We start from the raw sequence: 22,737 nt of genomic DNA on the forward strand, positions 1-22,737 counted from the left end.
CACAAAGAAACTGCATTTTTTATTTTTGAGTCGTTTTCGGGACGAAAAGACCTTAGCAGTTACAGTTCCCTCTATCAAACTTTCTAAAAAAAAAAAAAAAAAAAAAAAATAGTGGACCTCAGTGGTGTTACACGAAACCCTATACCTGCCCTACGGCCTCACAAGTTTCGTTCTATCGAAGATTTGCAAAATTGAAGCCACAGACACCTGCCTCGTCCATATTGATTCCTATTTAACCTTGAAGTATGGGTTGACAAAGACCATTATAGTTCTGGACCGTGATACTGAAATCAATTGGTCCTGAATTTGAGCAAATTAAAGTTATAAACTTATCTCATCTGTCTCATTATTGGAAGAAGGATCTTGACGTGACATTCATTTCTGGAAGTGGAAATCATTGAAAATTGTTTCTTCTTAATTGACCTAAAATCGATTATATTTCTACTTTAATCTCTGATTTATGGAAACAAGGATCTTTTTGAATTTCGGAAGTTGGGAAACAGACATTCTAAATCTATTCTTAATTGAGCTAAATCGATTATTATTCTATTTTAATCTCTGATTTATTGGAAACAAGGATCTTTTGAATATCGGAAGTTGGGAAAGAGACATTCTAAATCTAAAACGAAAAAAAAAACAACAATAATTATTTAAATTAATAAATCTCGAAAGAATACCATTAAGTATAATACCTAGCTTGTCTACATGTAAATCATTTAATTTTAATGATCTAATTAGTTTAAAAACTCGTAACTACATAGGCTTTGTTTTTGAATATAAAGCTAGGATAGAATAGGTTTTGTTTTGGAAAAGAGGTCTAAAACATTTGCATTTTATCTCGTGATAAGGATCTCCCCTTGACGGAAAAGGCGTCCGAAATACCTGCTGACTAATTACCGGTTTTAACCCTGAGGAATGATAAAGCCTATTTTCTATTTAAAATATTCTATTGATTAATTGGGCTACGTCTTTTTTTTTATCCAAAATTTAAGACTAGGCTCTTGAAAAGGGAAAGGTTTGAAAATACCGAGGTCAACCTTGGAACGCAGCGCCCACTAAATGGTAAAAAAAAAAAAATAATAATAATAATAATAATAAAAAAAAATAATAATAGGTAATTAAAAAAAGTGTGTCCGGGCTATTTTATTTCCGAAAGCTAAGGATAAATGGTTAGGTGTTGACATGCCTAGAAATCATTAATTTTTTTTATTAATATTATTCGAGCAAATATCTGGCTGCTTGACTTTAAACAGGGAGGATACCAGCCTGAAATTTCCCTTGCTAAAGAAGTAGCAAAGGTTGAGTGCGAAGGGCATCCACTCGTAAAAATTTTGTAGCCAAAACCAACTGTCAGCCCAAAGTAATCACTTCACGGCTGGAAAGGCGAGAAAAAAGAAGAGGAAAATTCGAGCTAGTTAGAATCTGCTATGTTTAGTACACGAGATTCACGAAGAAAAGGAAAGGAATTTTCTATGAAAATTTGAAATTACAAGACCCACTTGAATCATCCTATAGTGAAGAATTGAAAATCCATCTCAACCACTCTTTGGTATCCATGGTAATTGACACGTAGAAAGTAATCACTTCACGACTGGAAAGGCGAGAAAAAAGAAGAGGAAAATTCGAGCTAGTTAGAATCTGCTAAGTTTAGTACACGAGATTCACGAAGAAAAGGAAAGGAATTTTCTATGAAAATTTGAGATTACAAGACCCACTTGAATCATCCTATAGTGAAGAATTGAAAATCCATCTCAACCACTCTTTGGTATCCATGGTAATTGACACGTAGACCACGTTGTTGTTACCAACAATCAGTCTGTGAAATCTATTGACTCAAAGTACACAGGGTTATTGAAGAATCTGTGAAACGAATTAATTTCTCGTACTATTTGTCTCCAAAGACCAGCCTAGTTAGCTTGGTTGGCGTCTGCCTTGTAAGGTGGTTTGCGTCTGCGCTAGGCCGTCTGGTCTGAGCGTGAGACCTAAATCTGAGCGTGAATCACGTCACGCTCGGGGTGACCATAACTTTTGTACCACCCTGTATAAAATGGTAAAATACTTATTGACACTTTGCGATACTGGGCGAGATTAACCCATGAGTACCTTGTAGAAAAGTTACCATTACCAGCCATGACATTAACCCATTTGTCCCTATCCTCTGCAAACGAAAATTGGAGAGTAATAGGGCTTGCCATTGAGTTATCCCACATTTAAATTGAAGCCTTTATGCTCCAAGGGCATAACCCTGCATACGGCGATAGGCCTGTATGTAGACTTGCTCGAAGAAAACACTTAAATGACGAACCCTAAAAATTGCTCACCTCTGTAGCCAAGTGCTCTCTGCCTCTCCACCCCGAGGTGATGGGTTTGAATCCCGGCCAAGGCGGAACTTTTCTTCTTCCGTTCTTGAGAATTGTTCTTGGAGCAGGTCACAGAAGTCTCAACTTTCCACGGGGTTTTGGAAAGTATAGGTGTTATTTTTACGTTCGATTTTACCTCCTTGTATTTCGCTCTGTTATGTTCTAAATGTTCCTTGTTGTTATTAAATTATTGTAAAAATTGTAGATCTTTAAGTAAAAACTGATACCCGAATATATAGGTATACTAGGTTTTTTTTTTTTTTTTTTTTTTTTTTTTTTTGCAATAAAAGTACAAAAGATTAACAACACTCTCACTGGTCTTTCTGGTCCATTTGAGTTTGAACCGGGACCTCCTGGACAGATAATAATAATTACTACATTACAATGCTAGGCTCATGATGTACCTACCATAGTGGTGTAGTGGTCAAGACGTTCGCCTGGTAAACAGGAGGGCGTGGGTCAATCCTAGCCGATTTATAGAATTTTATCCTCAATATGTTTTATTATTATTATTTTTTTTTCAACAAAATACTCAGATCTATTTATTTACAATTCATGGACAGCCATTATATAATAAGTAGAGGGAATCAATGGAATTAATTCTAATTTGGGAATCCGTTAATTCTAATTTGGGAATCCGTGTTTTTCTGCAGGGAAAGAATCCTGGGCCCCAATAGTCCCGAGGTACCTCACTCGTTAATATTCCGAGGTGCGGTGTTTGCTGATCAGATTAGGTTCACCCGATGTATTGACCTGTGGCTGCATGCCCTCAACCTTGTACAGCTGAACAACTCATCCGTCGCCAAAGATCTGCTTAGGTTTGCTCAGGTGAGAAATCTAGAAAGTCCCGACTGTTAAGGTGCATCTCGCCAGGGCTCAATTCTCGCCCGGGGTGAACTTTATCTTAAACAGATGAGTTTCGTTCTCTGAACGGCTGGCATTCTCCTATCCTGTCCTCCTTCTCTCTGCGATTTCAGGACGATAAGAGCTCAGTACAGTTCCCACTATATCAAACCTCTTGGGGGGGAACATAGCTCGACCGATATTGTTTGATATCGACTGGAACCCATATAATGTAGGCAAAATCGAAGGAGTTTGGTTAATGGTTCAATGAAAAACATTGATAGTGTGTAAATGGACGAATAATGTGTTTTTGTGTTCAACATCCATTTGGTGATAGAAATCCTTGGGTACCCTCGTATTTTACGGTTAAAAATTATAAATTTATTGTATTAATTGTTAATCTAATATCTCATCTTATCTTCAGGTGTTCTCTCAAATGATCAACCTAAAACTGGAGCTTCACTTTACCCTGGTGGAGAAAGTGGTGGCAGCAGCTGTCCTAGAACTACAGAGGAACAAGGAGCGGATTGCCAATCCAAGACCCAAGGATGATGTGTCCTTATTAAAGGTAAGCAAACCTCCACAAAAACTCAAATGTAAAAAAAAAGGCCAAGTTCCTATCCAAAAATGTCGGCCTATAAAAGTGGTGAGATCAGAAAATTAAGGCCAAGTCTGAATTTCCAGCTTCGTCTGCTGAAAATGGTAAATCTCAATTCCTTCAACCTCCTCTCAATTTCAACTTGGCATTGTTTTTCACAATGAGAAAGCCAGCCTTGTTAGCTTGGTTGGTAGCGCGTCTGCCTCGTAAGCGCTAGGCCGCGGGTTTGACTCCCGCCTGGGGCGGATTTTATCGTGAACAAATGATGTTCGTTCTCGGAAGGGCTGGCTTTCTCCTATCCTGTCTTCCTTCTCTCTTCGATTTCGGGACGATAAGACCTTAGCAGTTATTGTTCCCTCTATCAAACCTCTTCAAAAAAAGTGTGCTGAAAATGTTGAATCTCAATGCCTTCAACTTGGCCTCTGCTGTGGGGTGGCCAGAGAATCCCACAGGCCCAATTAACCCCACACTTGATCAAACTTTATTTTTGCTGGCCTATAAGGGATTTTGTTACCATTTCTACATATTTATTTTGTAAATAAAGTTTGATCTAATGGTTTAATAATAATAATCACAACTTTCTTCAATTTCAACTTGCGCATTGCTGTAGGCATAATAGGATTTAGCTAAAAGTTGACGCGATCTGATTGGTTTTCCAGGAAGAAATGGAGGATAACCTGGTGACGTCCCTGTACCTGCTTGTCATCCTGACCAAGGTCATCAAGAACATCAGCGAGGAAGAAGAGTACCGGATCTACAAGCTGGTGTTCTCCCTCAACAAGCTGAGCGTAGCATCGCGACAAAACCAGAGCCTCCTGCATCTGTGCGTCAACTATGAAACTCCGGTCGATACGTTCCATACCAATGATGTCTGCAAGTGAGTATTCAAGTTAAGAAACGTTACCAGTGGTTGGTACCCGAATGGGTGACCATCTGGCTTTTCTCGGCCCCACTCAGGCTGAGTGAGGTTAATGTGAGTAGGCCGGAAGCTTGTCATCGAATGGAGGGTAAAACCCGCGTGAGCGTTACTAAAAAACCTTCATAGAGTTACAACCCCCCCCTTAAAAAAATAATAATAAATAAATAAGTAAAAATTAATAAATAAAAAAATCATTTATCACCCTAAGGGCGGACATTGATCGATATACCATGATGTCAACTGAGAAAACCTTTTATGGCCGGGACCACAAATTTGAATTTAAACTGAGTTCCGTTTTTCTGAATATCAATCCACAGTTTGAAAACAACCAATCGGACTACTATTGTCAACCGAACTACATCGACCCCGTAATTGTGTATACCTAGTTTTTTTGAGGCTTTTTTATTTTGCCCGTTTCTTATTAAACTCTTTACGTTTCAGATTCCCTTGTGCTGCCACGACAAAGCTTCTCATCAGGTGTGGTGCGGACGTCAATGCTAAAGACTACCAGGGCAACACGCCCCTACATATTATAGCAACCTATGAGAGAGCTATTAGGTAAGCAGCTAAGCAGGCATTCTTAGTCATATACATAGAAGTATAAAAGGCACTGATAAGTAGAGCTCTTGAAGGTGTGTCCACACATGGTCGACCGACCGTCGATTGATGACGACTGACCCGTCCACAATGCCTCGATAATAAAGATTTATCTCGTCGATCGACGTCGACAGACATCAATCGATGTCGATCTACGGCCGGTCAACTATGTTTGAACACCTTTTGAGTAAACTTTCCAAAGGCCTAGACAGAGGTTTGCAATAAAAAATATAAAGCAATGCCGGCTCTACATAAATTTGAAGCCAGCCTAGTTAGCTTGGAGGGTAGCGCGTCTGCCTTGTAAGTGGTAAGTGCTAGGTCGCGGGTTCGATTCTTGCCCGGGGCGGATTTTATTTTAAACAGTTAAGGTTCGTCCTCGGAACGGCTAGCTTTTTTATACCCTGTCGTTCTTCTCTTTCCGATTTCGGGACGATAAGACCTTCGCTTTCGATCTGAATTTCCAGCTTCGTCTGCTGAAAATGGTAAATCTCAATTCCTTCAACCTTCTCTCAATTTCAACTTGGTATTGTTTTTCATAATGAGAAAGCCAGCCTAGTTAGCTTGGTTGGTAGCGCGTCTGCCTCGTAAGCGCTAGGCCGCGGGTTTGACTCCCGCCTGGGGCGGATTTTATCGTGAACAAATAATGTTCGTTCTCGGAAGGGCTGGCTTTCTCCGATCCTGTCTTCCTTCTCTCTTCGATTTCGGGACGATAAGACCTTAGCAGTTATTGTTCCCTCTATCAAACCTCTTCAAAAAAAGTGTGATTCCGTGACTGGCTGTTGCGGGGCCCACTCAGCCTCGTGAGGAAAATGAGTAGCTATGACATATAGATGCCTTCAACCTCCTCTCAATTTCAACTTGGCATTGTTTTTCACAATGAGAAAGCCAGCCTTGTTAGCTTGGTTGGTAGCGCGTCTGCCTCGTAAGCGCTAGGCCGCGGGTTTGACTCCCGCCTGGGGCGGATTTTATCGTGAACAAATGATGTTCGTTCTCGGAAGGGCTGGCTTTCTCCTATCCTGTCTTCCTTCTCTCTTCGATTTCGGGACGATAAGACCTTAGCAGTTATTGTTCCCTCTATCAAACCTCTTCAAAAAAAGTGTGCTGAAAATGTTGAATCTCAATGCCTTCGACTTGGCTGCTGTGGGGTGGCAGAGAATGCCATAGGCATTAACCCCACCCTTGATCAAACTTTATTTTGTACCTATAAATTTTGTTACCATTTCTACATATTTATTTTGTAAATAAAGTTTGATCTAATGGTTTAATAATAATAATAACTTTCTCTCAATTTCAACTTGGCTGTAGGCATAATAGGATTTAGCTAAAAGTTGACGCGATCTGATTGGGTTTCCAGGAGGAAATGGAGGATAACCTGGTGACGTCCCTGTACCTGCTTGTCATCCTGACCAAGGTCATCAAGAACATCAGCGAGGAAGAAGAGTACCGGATCTACAAGCTGGTGTTCTCCCTCAACAAGCTGAGCGTAGCATCGCGACAAAACCAGAGCCTCCTGCATCTGTGCGTCAACTATGAAACTCCGGTCGATACGTTCCATACCAATGATGTCTGCAAGTGAGTATTCAAGTTAAGAAACGTTACCAGTGGTTGGTACCCGAATGGGTGACCATCTGGCTTTTCTCGGCCCCACTCAGGCTGAGTGAGGTTAATGTGAGTAGGCCGGAAGCTTGTCATCGAATGGAGGGTAAAACCCGCGTGAGCGTTACTAAAAAACCTTCATAGAGTTACAACCCCCCCCTTAAAAAAATAATAATAAATAAATAAGTAAAAATTAATAAATAAAAAAATCATTTATCACCCTAAGGGCGGACATTGATCGATATACCATGATGTCAACTGAGAAAACCTTTTATGGCCGGGACCACAAATTTGAATTTAAACTGAGTTCCGTTTTTCTGAATATCAATCCACAGTTTGAAAACAACCAATCGGACTACTATTGTCAACCGAACTACATCGACCCCGTAATTGTGTATACCTAGTTTTTTTGAGGCTTTTTTATTTTGCCCGTTTCTTATTAAACTCTTTACGTTTCAGATTCCCTTGTGCTGCCACGACAAAGCTTCTCATCAGGTGTGGTGCGGACGTCAATGCTAAAGACTACCAGGGCAACACGCCCCTACATATTATAGCAACCTATGAGAGAGCTATTAGGTAAGCAGCTAAGCAGGCATTCTTAGTCATATACATAGAAGTATAAAAGGCACTGATAAGTAGAGCTCTTGAAGGTGTGTCCACACATAGTCGACCGGCCGTCGATTGATGACGACTGACCCGTCCACAATGCCTTGATAATATAGATTTATCTTGTCGACCGACGTCGACAGTCATCAATCGATGTCGATCTACGGCCGGTCAACAATGTTTGAACATCTTTTGAGTAAACTTTCCAAAGGCCTAGACAGAGGTTTGCAATAAAAAATATAAAGCAATGCCGGCTCTACATAAATTTGAAGCCAGCCTAGTTAGTTTGGAGGGTAGCGCGTCTGCCTTGTAAGCGGTAGGCCGTGGGTTCGATTCTTGCCCGGGGAGGATTTTATTTTAAGGTTCGTCCTCGGAACGGCTAGCTTTTTTATACCCTGTCGTTCTTCTCTTTCCGATTTCGGGACGATAAGACCTTCGCTTTCGATGAGACTTTCGCTTTCCCTCTATTAGACTCTTGTCATTGGTCTTGTGGTTTATTGGATGTATTTTTTTTTTTTTTTTTTTCTGTTGCAGTGACTTTCAAACACTTCACACGATCATCTTAGATCTGACGGAAAACGGAGCTCACATGGACACTGTCAATAACAAGGGTCTCACACCCATACAAGCCACGACTACAGGTAATAGCAGTTTATTATGTAGAAAACAGTCTAGCAGGGGAACTTTTAACAGGGAAAAGACCAGCTTAGTCTGGCTAAGGGACTTTAAACAGGAGGATACCAGCCTGAAACACCCCTTGCTAAAAGAAAAAAAAAGAAAAAAACAAAGATAAAAACAAAGATTGATTGCGAAGGGTTTCCACATCCACTCGTAATTTTTTTTGTAGCCAAAACCAAATGCCAGCCTAAAGCCATCAGAATCGTTTCCGAAGAAAAAAGAAAAAGAATTTTATATGTAGTAACCCGTTGAAACATTTGCCATCAAAGTAGGAGTGCAATTTTTTTTTTGTCGATTTTGGGCCTCGAAACCCCGAACCTTCTACATGTTAAGGACGTTACCACTGGACTAACCGCGCCCTTTTTTTTATTTGTCAGGTGTGGCAGATTTGATCCTGAGGACCCTGACCAAAATCAATCTGAAATGTCTGGCGGCCAAAGTCATCACCCAGAACAACATCACATACAAGGGACTGGTACCTCATGATCTGGAGAGCTTTATTGAACTACATGGCACAGGTTCGTTGGCACTGTTGTTTAGGCTTTATGACAGGTTTCTCACACAGTGAGCTCTTCCACCCAACCAAAGATGGGATAATAAAAAAGGGGAAAGAAGAAGATGAGGAGATGGATAGAAGAGAGAGATAAAGAATTTTGTCCCTACACCTAAGCCTCAGAGTGGCATTTTGTGTAGAATAATGGTTACAAACATGAGCAGATTTTACACTTGAAGACTCTCATAATGATCTGCTATGAGAATCTTGAAACTCTTAACACTCTCTCTCCCTCTTTCCCTCCTCGGCACTTGATCCGACCTTAAAAAGTTAAAAAGAAAATAAAAAAATGCGCCTTATTAAAAGCTTTAACTTTGTTTAGTGCATGTGGTTCGCGTCGTATTGTATTGATGCATTTGATGCCAAATTGACACAATCTTCTATTAAAATTCTGTATAGGTACTCTACAAACATAAATTTCTGTAAATTAAGTTTGATTTTGGTTTTAGCCCCTTGAAATATGACCGTTTGACCTTCGGAGCCACAGCCAGTCTGAGGGTTTTCCGACCCAGCCGAACTATCGCGTTCAACGCATTGATTGGTCAGGTCTCATATTTAGAGCTCCTTACTTATTCCTTTCTTTTAAATATCTAGAGTTTTAAAAAAAAGAGTAAGAAATAACCCCCTTATCCCCCGCATTTGTATAAGTCCCTAATTACTGTCTTCTTTTCCTGCAGGAGCTCGCCGGAATTACAATGTACATATTTGGCATAAGCAAGGACCCGAAATCCAAGACAGAGGATTGCAGTATCTTGGTCAAACACATTCCCAGTAGCCTTCCGAGATATACGGTGTTGGAAGACACTTGTCAGCAATACCTCACATCCAGTCCAGGACCAAAGCCGAAGAAATTTTTCCTGGAGGATATTGATGAAACTAATCCTGAAGCTTTGGCAGCATTACGTGCCGGGATTATAAAGATCGTAGATGGCTCGGACAGGAAAGCGGACTTCTTTGGAAATCTCGTTGTTGTCTCCGTCAAACGAAAGGTAAAGCTTAACATATGTATAAATGTGTACCTCTGGTAGGTATTACAATTGTTTTTCTTTGGCTAATTACCATAGAAATAAAAATTTCACCATAGAAATATAAATTTACCTTGCTGGCTACTGGGTAGCTGGGTACAAAGTTGATGTGTCTATCTTAAACTAAAATTAAATTTTACGTTTTATATTCTCGATGACCTATTGTAGATAATCTGAAGATTTTTGATTTTTGAAGTATATGATTGTGTTGATGTGACAAGGTCTGCGGCCGAAAGTTTAGGAACTGACTCCGAGGGAATACCGTCTGTTTTTCCTCTAGTTCACCTTTAACTTTTCAATGTGTCAAATGTGGTTTTTGTGGATATGAATCAGAACTCCAATATTGAAAGTCGAACGTGGTTGGTATTTGGACGAATGACGATCTGCTGTTCATCGGAGCGGGGTGATCTCACGTTGAAGATCATTGAGGAGTTAATTCCAACGAAAGGTGGCAAAAGCTGAGAGTGTGACCTTAGAAGTTGAAAAGGTACCTCTGACAATGTGTTGGAACTTGGATCCAATCAATCAAATTCCCACATTTCTAGCACCAATACACACCAATATCTCAAAGTTAGCACCAATACACACCTTGTAATCTTGGAAGCTAATTCTATATTTTTACATAATATTTTATTAGCATTGTACACTGTATTCTTCTTTATCGAATTCAAGGATTCATTCTGACCAGGATCAACATGATTACCAACAATGTCTATAGAAATACACCGCCCAATGGATCTTATCAATGCTGCCTGCATCACGTCACGCTCGGGGTGACCATAACTTTTGTACCACCCTGTATAAAATGGTAAAATACTTATTGACACTTTGCGAATACCTATATCCTCAACAAAGTGTATTCCTGATATCTTTGGCTTAATGAACTGGATAATGGTGACGGTATAATTGACATGGAAGTGTCTTTGTGTCACCACAAAGCTCTCCAGTCATCTGGAACTGTGACCAGGCAAGGTCACATCTGTGAATGACTGGGAAATGGGTATCCTAATTGCTAATTGGTGTGTGCTTCGTTCCGATTGATGGAATCCTGGGGATCCTGCCGTACCAAATTCCTGAACGTGAAACTATGTCTCTCTTTTTTTATGGCTTTAAGTGGCAGGGTTCTCCTCGAGGAGCTCTTCCACCCGACCACTAATTTGTCTTTCGCTGTGATCCTAAGATACCCCGAATAGGACTGAAGATCCCCACCAGTAAGCTATACCCCGATATTGATTGTCCATTTGAATTCCAAGTGAGCTCCTGAGTCCCTCTTGATTCGATGTGCATACCTAGTGGTGTTTTTTTTTTTTCATTATTCTTTCAAGTTCAGTCTGTAACAACCGGCAAAATCAAAGCAGAACAGTGTTCACGCGAGATAACGTTCTTATCAGTTGTATTTATTTCCAATATACATTCGAGAGCTTTGAAATTGGACATTTTTAATAAAAAGGTTCCATTGTTCATCAAGGCAGGTATCGATCTTGGTTATTGAAAGCCAAGGGCAAAACTTGTTCTGATGCTCTCAAGTGTATGTTTGTGTGCCTTTTTACGCACATAGATTAGGCAGAAAGTCGGGAGTGATTTTTCTTACTTTCAGTGTTCAGTTTTATTGTTTTTTTTTTCAAGCGTTGGACAAAACTTTTAAATAATTTATCAGAATGCATTTTGTGAAGTTTTCCTTCGCACTCTGTCTTCTCGTGTACTGTGCTGTGTGTACTCTGGGACAAACGACCAAGAAGCCTTTCCTGGAAGATATCAATGAAAATGATCCTGCAGCCGTTGAAGCTTTGCGCGCTGGGATTACAAAACTCATTGACGGATCTGAAAAGAAAGCGGAATTCTACAGAAATCTCACCGCTGTCTCTGCCAAACGAAAGGTAAAACTCGTTTCAGTCAAGTATATTCATTTATTATGTACCTACTCTACGTATAGGTACTCTACAAACATAAATTTCTGTAAATTATGTTTGATTTTGGTTTTAGCCCCTTGAAATATGACCGTTTGACCTTCGGAGCCACAGCCAGTCTGAGGGTTTTCCGACCCAGCCGAACTATTGCGTTCAACGCATTGATTGGTCAGGTCTCATATTTAGAGCTCCTTACTTATTCCTTTCTTTTAAATATCTAGAGTTTAAAAAAAAGAGTAAGAAATAACCCCTTTATCCCCCGCATTTGTATAAGTCCCTAATTACTGTCTTCTTTTCCTGCAGGAGCTCGCCGGAATTACAATGTACATATTTGGCATAAGCAAGGACCCGAAATCCAAGACAGAGGATTGCAGTATCTTGGTCAAACACATTCCCAGTAGCCTTCCGAGATATACGGTGTTGGAAGACACTTGTCAGCAATACCTCACATCCAGTCCAGGACCAAAGCCGAAGAAATTTTTCCTGGAGGATATTGATGAAACTAATCCTGAAGCTTTGGCAGCATTACGTGCCGGGATTATAAAGATCGTAGATGGCTCGGACAGGAAAGCGGACTTCTTTGGAAATCTCGTTGTTGTCTCCGTCAAACGAAAGGTAAAGCTTAACATAAATATGTACCTCTGGTAGGTATTACAATTGTTTTTCTTTGGCTAATTACCATAGAAATATAAATTTACCTTGCTGGCTACTGGGTAGCTGGGTACAAAGTTGATGTGTCTATCTTAAACTAAAATTAAATTTTACTCATATACTCATGCAAAATAATAAAAGCATGAAAACGTGCCAGGAATTGAACGTTATCTTTACTTTATTTTCAGGTGTTCTCGTCAAGCACTATGTACATATTCAGCATAAGTGATATCCCAGGAAACAACGGTGTCAGGAAAGAAGACTGCAATATCTTGATCAAAGACTCCCCCAGTAGCACTCCGAGATATACAGTGTTGGGAGAATCTTGTTCGCAGAGACAATCTCTCAGGACACAAACAGCCAACCCTAAACCTAAAATTGTTGGTGCTTAAATTACCAACATAATTAGAACTGGCGCAGTGACCCTCCAAATCTCAAGATTCCATAAACGCATCTCGACAGTTTACATTTTTACAACCATCAGGGAAGGGATAAAATAGTACCTACCGTGTTACTTTGTTTCTTCGTAAGAAAGTTACGGTAGAATAGTAGAAGTATGCAATTCTTCATTTAGATTTCCATTATTGTCAACTGTCTACTTAGAACACTGACGGTAGAATAGTAGAAGTATGCAATTCTTCATTTAGATTTCCATTATTGTCAACTGTCTACTTAGAACACTGTCTACTTAGAACAAGATTTCCAATTAATAAAATTGTTAACAGTTTATAGATTACCTCTTTATTGATATAGTTTTGTTTTCAAATTTCAAATTAGTACTGTTCTCTCTTCTGGCAAAGGAACAATATGATGTTCTCTTCTGCTAAAGGAACAATATGATGTCATCTCTTCTAGTAAAGGGACAATAATTATGATGTCATCTCTTCTGGTAAAGGAACAATATGATGTCATCTCTTCTGGTAAAGGAACAATATGATGTTCTCTCTTCTGGTAAAGGAACAATATGATGTTCTCTCTTCTGGTAAAGGAACAATATGATGTTATCTCTTCTGTTAAAAAGAAGTTCTGGGTTCCCATTTTACCATCCACTCATCCATTTCATCAACCACAACATTGCGATCTCAATATATTTACACACAACAGATCTCCCCACAGGGTTCTACGATCATTCGCTTGCATACCTCCTTTTCCTTGGGCTCTCTCTTGAGCACATGTAGCTCGATGCAGGTCTCATTTCTCGTGTGGTAGAAACAGATGGCGCAACATATGATGGTGAGACATATGAGCAGACACAACACAAGGAGCACAATGAACAGGTCCCTCAGTGTCATGATATTGGTGACGAAAAATTTGAGATGATTTGGAGCTTTTTGTTTTGTCCTTTTGTTTATTTTTTGGCCTGTTTGAAATTTTCAAGACGCAACTTCTGGCCAAATTATCTTGTTTCCTTTTTGTTTTCAAATAATTGTCCACCCAATTTTTATTTCAACTCCTAGGGTGACACCAGGACCAGGTTTTGAGGCACCTCGCCTTTTTCGTCGAGATTTCAACCAAATCCTCAAAATGGTCCTTATTGTTCGTCAATAATAGCACTATTTCTGCGAAACAACGTGCGACGAGGCAATATATCACAAAACCTAGCTCCGTCTGCACTGCAGAAAAACTCATTTCATACTCCACATGTTTTGATGCATAAAAAAGAAGAAGAAAAATTCTTTGTTACTTCACATTCAGAAAATACGTCTGGAAAATAATCGCAGCAATTTAATTTTTAGCACATGGTCACAAGACTCGGATAAGGACAGTTATGTTGTATGATAATTGGATAGGTCAGGTCTGGCACTATCCAGTATCAGTATCCAGCACAGTAGTGATATTGAAAACTCGAATTCATTACTTACAGTAGGTACAGAACTACAGAAGCACTAATGGTCATACTGTATAATACATGTGAATTAATAATGTAATTGAGTGAATCATAAAAATAAAATGTATTATTACGTGTAAAATTGTGAAGAAAATGAGTAAATAAATATAGATAATTATAACAATAACCTTAACTTCGCGTATACATGGTCCGCGAAAATCCTAGACCAAATATCAAGCTTTTATTAATGTTTGCTTGTTTTTTTTTTATTATTATTATTTTTTTTTTAATATAAATTGAGTTTTGTACTGGGCTAAGTACTGCGGCAGCTCGAGTCAGAAAATGTGATAGTAAAAACCACGGGTCCACGAAAATCTTACCTCAATCGCCAACGTTGGAAGCGACAGTTTTCAAGGGACGAGTTGATTAAAAAGACCTTCGATTTATCTGTTCAAAGAATATTCTTTTTCTTGATAATTTTTTCCTGTAGTTTATCTGTTTCAATAGTAACACTAATTTGAAATCTTCAAATTTGTTCATTACTCGGTCCTAAATACATACTATCAACACTGAATACAAATGGATTTCGTCAGTAAAATCTGCTGTTCCCAGACAATCACTCATGTGCTTTAGATGTACCTAACACCAACATTGGTAATCTAACAGATATCACCAGATTCGATCGGATCCTGTACATGATTTTCTTGGTCAGATATTGCATCACACATGAGACCAGCATAACTATGCTGAGTACTAACAGCAAGGTTATGAACCGGGTACTTCTTGGGTCAAACACTTCCACACTCATCATCCGTTTTTATAGCATTACGCAACTCTAGACTTATTACTGACGAGTTGTTTTTCTTCTTTTATATTCTCGATGACCTATTGTAGATAATCTGAAGATTTTTGATATTTGAAGTATATGATTGTGTTGATGTGACAAGGTCTGCGGCGGAAAGTTTAGGAACTGACACCGGGGGAATACCGTCTGTTTTTCCTCTGGTTCACCTTTAACTTTTCAATGTGTCAAATGTGGTTTTTGTGGATACGAATCAGAACTCCAATATTGAAAGTCGAACGTAGTTGGTATTTGGACGAATGACGATCTGCTGTTCATCGCAGCGGGGTGATCTCACGTTGGAGATCATTGAGGAGTTAGTAATTCCAACGAAAGGTGGCAAAAGCTGAGAGTATGACCTTAGAAGTTGAAAAGGTACCTCTGACAATGTGTTGGAACTTGGATCCAATCAATCAAATTCCCACATTTCTAGCACCAATATCTCAAAGTTAGCACCAATACACACCTTGTTATCTTGGAAGCTAATTCTATATTTTTTACATAATATTTTATTAGCATTGTACATTGTATTCTTCTTTATCGAATACAAGGATTCATTCTGACCAGGATCAACATGATTACCAACAATGTCTATAGAAATACACCGCCCAATGGATCTTATCAATGCTGCCTGCTCTAAGTAGTGGAGGTGCCTTCTCGTGAAAAAAAAAATCGGGCCATGGTGTCAAAGTTATTACAAGGCTGAAGGTCTGGGCTGTTTTCATGGATTAATTTGCTTATTATTATTATTGATCGGGCCATGGTGTCAAAGTTATTACAAGGCTGAAGGTCTGGGCTGTTTTCATGGATTAATTTGCTTATTATTATTATTGATTAATGGTTATGTACATCGCTAAGGATACTTGACGAGGAAAATTGGAAATGTTTTGATAACGGTCTTTCGTATTATGCAAGCTTGTTTTTTTTTCCCTTTTTTGTATAACTTGAAGTACAACTATTACGTAATCACGAATCATATCTAATTGGTTGTTAATTAGATGAATGTAAATTGAGTCCCTCTTGATTCGATGTGCATACCTAGTGGTGTTTTTTTTTCATTATTCTTTCAAGTTCAGTCTGTAACAACCGGCAAAATCAAAGCAGAACAGTGTTCACGCGAGATAACGTTCTTATCAGTTGTATTTATTTCCAATATACATTCGAGAGCTTTGAAATTGGACATTTTTAATAAAAAGGTTCCATTGTTCATCAAGGCAGGTATCGATCTTGGTTATTGAAAGCCAAGGGCAAAACTTGTTCTGATGCTCTCAAGTGTATGTTTGTGTGCCTTTTTACGCACATAGATTAGGCAGAAAGTCGGGAGTGATTTTTCTTACTTTCAGTGTTCAGTTTTATTGTTTTTTTTTTCAAGCGTTGGACAAAACTTTTAAATAATTTATCAGAATGCATTTTGTGAAGTTTTCCTTCGCACTCTGTCTTCTCGTGTACTGTGCTGTGTGTACTTTGGCGCAAACGACCAAGAAGCCTTTCCTGGAAGATATCAATGAAAATGATCCTGCAGCCGTTGAAGCTTTGCGCGCTGGGATTACAAAACTCATTGACGGATCTGAAAAGAAAGCGGAATTCTACAGAAATCTCACCGCTGTCTCTGCCAAACGAAAGGTAAAACTCGTTTCAGTCAAGTATATTCATTTATTATGTACCTACTCTATGTATAGGTATGAATGTAAACCAGCAGACCGTTTTTCACATTGACTACAAAAGGGCCTCAAGGATCCTATGGAAGGAAATTCACGAAATTATTCCGTGCCCATTTTTTCCTTTACTTGTACGGAGTCGACATGTTGTCGGCATTCAACCGCACTCTGATGTATTTCTACTTTACGTAGGTTTTTGTTTACTTGGTTTATCTCTGTACTTGAATTATCCGTATAGGTACTCTACAAACATAAATTTCTGTAAATTATGTTTGATTTTGGTTTTAGCCCCTTGAAATATGACCGTTTGACCTTCGGAGCCACAGCCAGTCTGAGGGTTTTCCGACCCAGCCGAACTATTGCGTTCAACGCATTGATTGGTCAGGTCTCATATTTAGAGCTCCTTACTTATTCCTTTCTTTTAAATATCTAGAGTTTAAAAAAAAGAGTAAGAAATAACCCCTTTATCCCCCGCATTTGTATAAGTCCCTAATTACTGTCTTCTTTTCCTGCAGGAGCTCGCCGGAATTACAATGTACATATTTGGCATAAGATTGCTAATTGGTGTGTGCTTCGTTCCGATTGATGGAATCCTGGGGATCCTGCCGTACCAATTTCCTGAACGTGAAAATCTCTTTTTAAGTGGCAGGGTTCTCCTGGAGGAGCTCTTCCACCCGACCACTAATTTGTCTTTCGCTGTGATCCTAAGATACCCCGAATAGGACTGAAGATCCCCAGCAGTAAGCTATACCCCGATATTGATTGTCCATTTGAATTCCAAGTGAGCTCCTGAGTCCCTTTTATTCCGTGCCCATTTTTTCCTTTACTTGTACGGAGTCGTCATGTTGTCGGCATTCAACCGCACTCTGATGTATTTCTACTTTACGTAGGTTTTTGTTTACTTGGTTTATCTCTGTACTTGAATTATCTCATTACTCTTCACATGAAAACTACGAAATGTAGGAGGGCATCCATTACGAGGGAGACGTGAGTCTTATCTTGAGCATAAATAGTGACATTTATGAAGAGGACGATCTGCTGGTAAGCCACACGAGTCCTTGTCAGGATGTCAGACAATGCCCTTGTCCAGTGGGTACAAGTACATTAGTAGAGATAGTGGACAGGACGTTATCAGTAGACGTGACCCAATGGTCAAGTCCCACTTGGGTATTGATTTTAAACTAGAAGGTTCGGCAACAAATATGACGAGCTGGATAAGTGGATATGGGATGGTTTTGGACTGTTCAGTTATGACTTCAATAAAGGTAGAAACACGGTTGTCCTGAAAGTGTGGTTGTCCTGAACGAAATCACCTACAATATTATGGGAAAACTTTGAACTACATATATCTTTCTGACTTCATGTGACGTAACGTTGATGGTAGTGTGTTTTAACCTTAAGACACTTCTCAACTTCTGTCAATCTTGGAAACAAAACAATGGTTATTGATTTACCTGATTTGCTCAATCTAAGAATAATTGACACAGTCTTTTAAATCATCTCTCTTCTCAAAACCTCAAATTGGGGACTGATCTGCCATGATACTCGTACCATTCTTACACCAAGCCTATTTTAGTCATGTATGTAGTATTTTTCCTTTATTACTCGTGTATACTTCAAGTCTTCGCCCACCTACATTATTATTTCATGTAAAAAAATATTTTCAAGTAAAAACAAAAATGCATGACACATTTTGAATGGCATGGCCGTTCCGAAACAATGTCAAGATTAAAGTGCACATAAAACTATCCTGTGGAGGCAACAATTAAGTTAGGATAATAAACATATTTGCATTCCATGTTGAGGACATGTTGGTGCATTATGATCAGAATATGGTCAATGATAAGCTTGAGAGACTTAACTGGTAATGATATAGGTGATGTATGATTTATTACGCCAGTCAGTGGCGTAGAGACATTGGGAAGTGCTGCATAAACTGGTATAATTGACATACTCAAATGACGCTAGACGCTAGTATTGAAACTGGGTCACTTTTCACATGGAAAGATTAGGTGCCTAAGGTTTGCTGATTTTTCAACATTACATTACTTTCCTTCCTATAGGATAAGGAAAGAAAAAAGAGGTTTGGTAAGCTGTTTCCACACATTGTCGACCCCGTCGATCGACTGAGGTATTTTCAAGTAAAAACAAAAATGCACGACACATTTTGAATGGCATGGCCGTTCCGAAACAATGTCAAGATTAAAGTGCACATAAAACTATCCTGTGGAGGCAAAAATTAAGTTAGGATAATAAACATATTTGCATTCCATGTTGAGGACATGTTGGTGCATTATGATCAGAATATGGTCAATGATAAGCTTGAGAGACTTAACTGGTAATGATATAGGTGATGTATGATTTATTACGTCAGTCAGTGGCGTAGAGACATTGGGAAGTGCTGCATATACTGGTGTACTTGACATACTCAAATGACGCTAGTATTGAAACTGGGTCGCTTTTCACATGGAAAGATTAGGTGCCTAAGGTTTGCTGATTTTTCAACCCTAGATCCCCAATTCCCCATTCATAAATGAACCTCCAGAAGTAGTATAAGCTATGGAAAACCATCAATGCCTCAAGGTAATTAACTACCTACAGGAACTGGTATCTCTAACATTAATGTAATGTTACCCAAACATCCATCGTGAACTATGTTTTTTACTAGTTACTTCCCCTATCCTATAGGAAGGAAAGTAATGTAATCAGGTCAGATTTTAGTGTCAAAACACGTTTTAAGGTCCCTAGAGCCTAAATCCAAAGTTTCAGCCATTGGTCCGTGTGTGTGTCTGTCTATCTGTAAACAAAATATCTCGAGAACGGTAAGAGCTAGAGACTTGAAATTTGGTATGTAGCTGTCAAATGTGACAAGGACGGAACTTTTGGTTTCCGAAAAACCAGATTGAAATATTGGGAGTTATCACAGAGAGGGAGCAGAGAACGAGAAAACCTTCCAATCTGAAAGCAGAAGAGAGAATGAGCTCTGACAAAAATCTAGGGGATCAGGGGAAATGTAGGGGGTTGAGGTTAGGTTTCTCCTACATCTTGATTATGGGTTTGGAGATTCCTCTGTGATTATTAAGTGTAACTAAAATGGTTGGTCAGAAAAATAGAGAAAGTCATGAGATTTAAATCCACAACTTTGCATAAGGGTAGTTCTTTATCTCACAATATTATCCACCTATTTTCTTGCTCTTTTTTCAGGTCTCTTAAAACCATCTATTGGGAAAAAGGGAACAAGACATCATTGAGTTACTGATTTTCCTGACATACTAATTGAGGAATAATGAAGCTTCTCAGTTCTCAATGACTTGAACCGAAAGATTCTAAAGGGTAATAGGACATGCAAGTCTATTATCATGCGATCTTCATGTTCTAATAACGAATGACATTGACTTATGTAAAATAATAAATATGTCTTGGATATTTAGAAAAATAAGATGTTAGTCTAAATGCTGATGAAGGACGATTGCAGTTATAAATGTCATAAAAGAGCCGTTGCTTCTCATCATTACTGAGCTGAAATATTTCATCAACCACAACATTGCGATCTCAATATATTTACACACAACAGATCTCCCCACAGGGCTCTACGATCATTCGCTTGCATACCTCCTTTTCCTTGGGCTCTCTCTTGAGCACATGTAGCTCGATGCAGGTCTCATTTCTCGTGTGGTAGAAACAGATGGCGCAACATATGATGGTGAGACATATGAGCAGACACAACACAAGGAGCACAATGAACAGGTCCCTCAGTGTCATGATATTGGTGACGAAAAATTTGAGATGATTTGGAGCTTTTTGTTTTGCCCTTTTCTTTATTTTTTGGCCTGTTTGAAATTTTCAAGACGCAACTTCTAGCCAAATTATCTTGTTTCCTTTTTGTTTTCAAATAATTGTCCACCCAATTTTTATTTCAACTCCTAGGGTGACACCAGGACCAGGTTTTGAGGCACCTCGCCTTTTTCGTCGAGATTTCAACCAAATCTCCTTTTGTTTATTTTTTGGCCTGTTTGAAATTTTCAAGACGCAACTTCTGGCCAAATTATCTTGTTTCCTTTTTGTTTTCAAATAATTGTCCACCCATTTTTTTTTTATTATTATTTATTATAGTGTACCACCCAATTTTTATTTCAACTCCTAGGGTGACACCAGGACCAGGTTTTGAGGCACCTCGCCTTTTTCGTCGAGATTTCAACCAAATCCTCAAAATGGTCCTTATTGTTCGTCAATAATAGCACTATTTCTGCGAAACAACGTGCGACGAGGCAATATATCACAAAACCTAGCTCCGTCTGCACTGCAGAAAAACTCATTTCATACTCCACATGTTTTGATGCATAAAAAAGAAGAAGAAAAATTCTTTGTTTTATTAACTTATTATTTTCTCATTATTGGAATGATCTTGACGTGACATTCATTTCTGGAAGTGAATCTTGAAAGTTGTTCTTCTTAATTGAGCTAAATCGATTATTATTCTACTTTAATCTCTGATTTATTGGAAACAAGGATCTTTTGAATTTCGGAAGTTGGGAAACAGACATTCTAAATCTATTCTTAATTGAGCTAATTCTTTGTTACTTCACATTTAGAAAATACGTCTGAAAAATAATCGCAGCAATTTAATTTTTAGCACATGGTCACAAGACTCGGATAAGGACAGTTATGTTGTATGATAATTGGATAGGTCAGGATTCTTTGTTACTTCACATTCAGAAAATACGTCTGGAAAATAATCGCAGCAATTTAATTTTTAGCACATGGTCACAAGACTCGGATAAGGACAGTTATGTTGTATGATAATTGGATAGGTCAGGTCTGGCACTATCCAGTATCAGTATCCAGCACAGTAGTGATATTGAAAACTCGAATTCATTACTTACAGTAGGTACAGAACTACAGAAGCACTAATGGTCATACTGTCAGCACAGTAGTGATATTGAAAACTCGAATTCATTACTTACAGTAGGTACAGAACTACAGAAGCACTAATGGTCATACTGTATAATACATGTGAATTAATAATGTAATTGAGTGAATCATAAAAATAAAATGTATTATTACGTGTAAAATTGTGAAGAAAATGAGTAAATAAATATAGATAATTATAACAATAACCTTAACTTCGCGTATACATGGTCCGCGAAAATCCTAGACCAAATATCAAGCTTTTATTAATGTTTGCTTGTTTTTTTTTTTTTTTTTTTTTTTATTTTTTAATATGAGCTGAAAAATGGAAAACCAGCATAGTTACAATGCTGCAAACAGTGCAAAATATGATGTTATTGTAGGTATGTTACCCAGTGTTTGTCCAAGTCCCCAAGTTATCAAAAGTCCAGAAGTTCCAAAGTAACGAGGATATTGATTTCATCTCCTTGTTATATATCTTTGTTGTCTATAATTGTTTGTTCTCTTGATTCCATCTTGATTTTGTAGATCTAGATACCATTGTATAACCAATTTGACCATCTTGAACTATAGCTGATCAAAGTTCCATTATCCATTTTACAAGGAAAGTATCTCCGTTTTCACTCGTGACATAGCTGTGTCCACACATAGTCGATCGATGGTCGTCCGACGAGGTGGATCTATGTTGTCGAGGGAGAGTACTTTGAGTCGACGTCGATCGACGGGGTCGACAATGTATGGATACAGCTTACCAAACCTCTTTTTTTCTTTCCTTATCCTATAGGAAGGAATGGAAAGTAATGTAATCGGGTCAAATTTTCGATGGTCAGTTTTTAGTGCCAAAACACGTTTTGAGGTCCCTAGAGCCTAATTTTTAGTGCCAAAACACGTTTTGAGGTCCCTAGAGCCTAAATCCAAAGTTTCAGCCATTGGTCCGTGTGTGTGTCTGTCTGTAAACAAAATATCTCGAGAACGGTAAGAGCTAGAGACTTGAAATTTGTATGTAGCTGTCAAATGTGAGAATGCGACACGAAACTTTTGGTTAAGACCGATGCAACGCTTGGCGGCATTTTACCGCTTTTTGGCGGTTTTCGGTGTAATTTAACAATAATACGAAACTTTTGGTTAAGACCGGTGCAACGGTTGGCGGCATTTTACCGCTTTTTGGC

At 38.7% G+C, this 22,737-nt stretch overlaps 3 protein-coding genes across 4 annotated transcripts in view; all 3 read left to right on the plus strand.

Annotated features, from left to right (window-relative positions):
- The window catches only part of LOC103510800 (protein fem-1 homolog B-like), a 34,673-nt gene extending 25,893 nt beyond the window's left edge, over positions 1-8,780 (plus strand). Inside the window, exons 7-12 of one of the 2 annotated variants that reach the window (XM_026824762.1) lie at positions 3,101-3,188; positions 3,628-3,771; positions 6,672-6,889; positions 7,373-7,489; positions 8,054-8,160; positions 8,575-8,780. In XM_026824762.1, coding sequence (XP_026680563.1) covers positions 3,101-3,188; positions 3,628-3,771; positions 6,672-6,889; positions 7,373-7,489; positions 8,054-8,160; positions 8,575-8,765 — 865 coding nt within the window. In that variant the 3' untranslated portion in view covers positions 8,766-8,780. Of the gene's footprint in view, positions 1-3,013; positions 3,189-3,627; positions 3,772-6,671; positions 6,890-7,372; positions 7,490-8,053; positions 8,161-8,574 lie in introns of both variants that reach the window. The other variant, XM_026824761.1, reaches the window with a different exon arrangement.
- A 2,457-nt stretch (positions 8,781-11,237) lies between these two features.
- Positions 11,238-13,081, plus strand: LOC103510798. Its single transcript, XM_008475489.3, has 3 exons — positions 11,238-11,652; positions 11,986-12,297; positions 12,522-13,081. The coding sequence occupies exons 1-3, from the start codon at positions 11,434-11,436 to the stop codon at positions 12,723-12,725; spliced, it is 735 nt and encodes a 244-aa protein (XP_008473711.1). The 5' UTR covers positions 11,238-11,433; the 3' UTR covers positions 12,726-13,081.
- A 3,084-nt stretch (positions 13,082-16,165) lies between these two features.
- LOC103510801 lies at positions 16,166-17,382 on the plus strand. Its single transcript, XM_008475492.3, has 2 exons — positions 16,166-16,625; positions 17,176-17,382. The coding sequence occupies exons 1-2, from the start codon at positions 16,407-16,409 to the stop codon at positions 17,380-17,382; spliced, it is 426 nt and encodes a 141-aa protein (XP_008473714.1). The 5' UTR covers positions 16,166-16,406.
- Positions 17,383-22,737: the final 5,355 nt, after the last annotated feature.

The sequence above is a fragment of the Diaphorina citri genome, unplaced genomic scaffold (genome assembly GCF_000475195.1).
Source record: "Diaphorina citri unplaced genomic scaffold, Diaci psyllid genome assembly version 1.1 scaffold644, whole genome shotgun sequence".
NCBI classification, from domain to species: Eukaryota; Metazoa; Arthropoda; class Insecta; order Hemiptera; family Psyllidae; genus Diaphorina; species Diaphorina citri.

Coding starts and splice junctions, on each gene's coding strand:
- LOC103510798 (XM_008475489.3), top strand. CDS start 11,434: ATGCATTTTGTGAAGTTTTCCTTCGCACTCTGTCTTCTCGTGTACTGT. Junction 11,653..11,985: donor CTGTCTCTGCCAAACGAAAG/GTAAAACTCGTT, acceptor CTTTTCCTGCAG/GAGCTCGCCGGAATTACAAT. Junction 12,298..12,521: donor TTGTCTCCGTCAAACGAAAG/GTAAAGCTTAAC, acceptor CTTTATTTTCAG/GTGTTCTCGTCAAGCACTAT.
- LOC103510801 (XM_008475492.3), top strand. CDS start 16,407: ATGCATTTTGTGAAGTTTTCCTTCGCACTCTGTCTTCTCGTGTACTGT. Junction 16,626..17,175: donor CTGTCTCTGCCAAACGAAAG/GTAAAACTCGTT, acceptor CTTTTCCTGCAG/GAGCTCGCCGGAATTACAAT.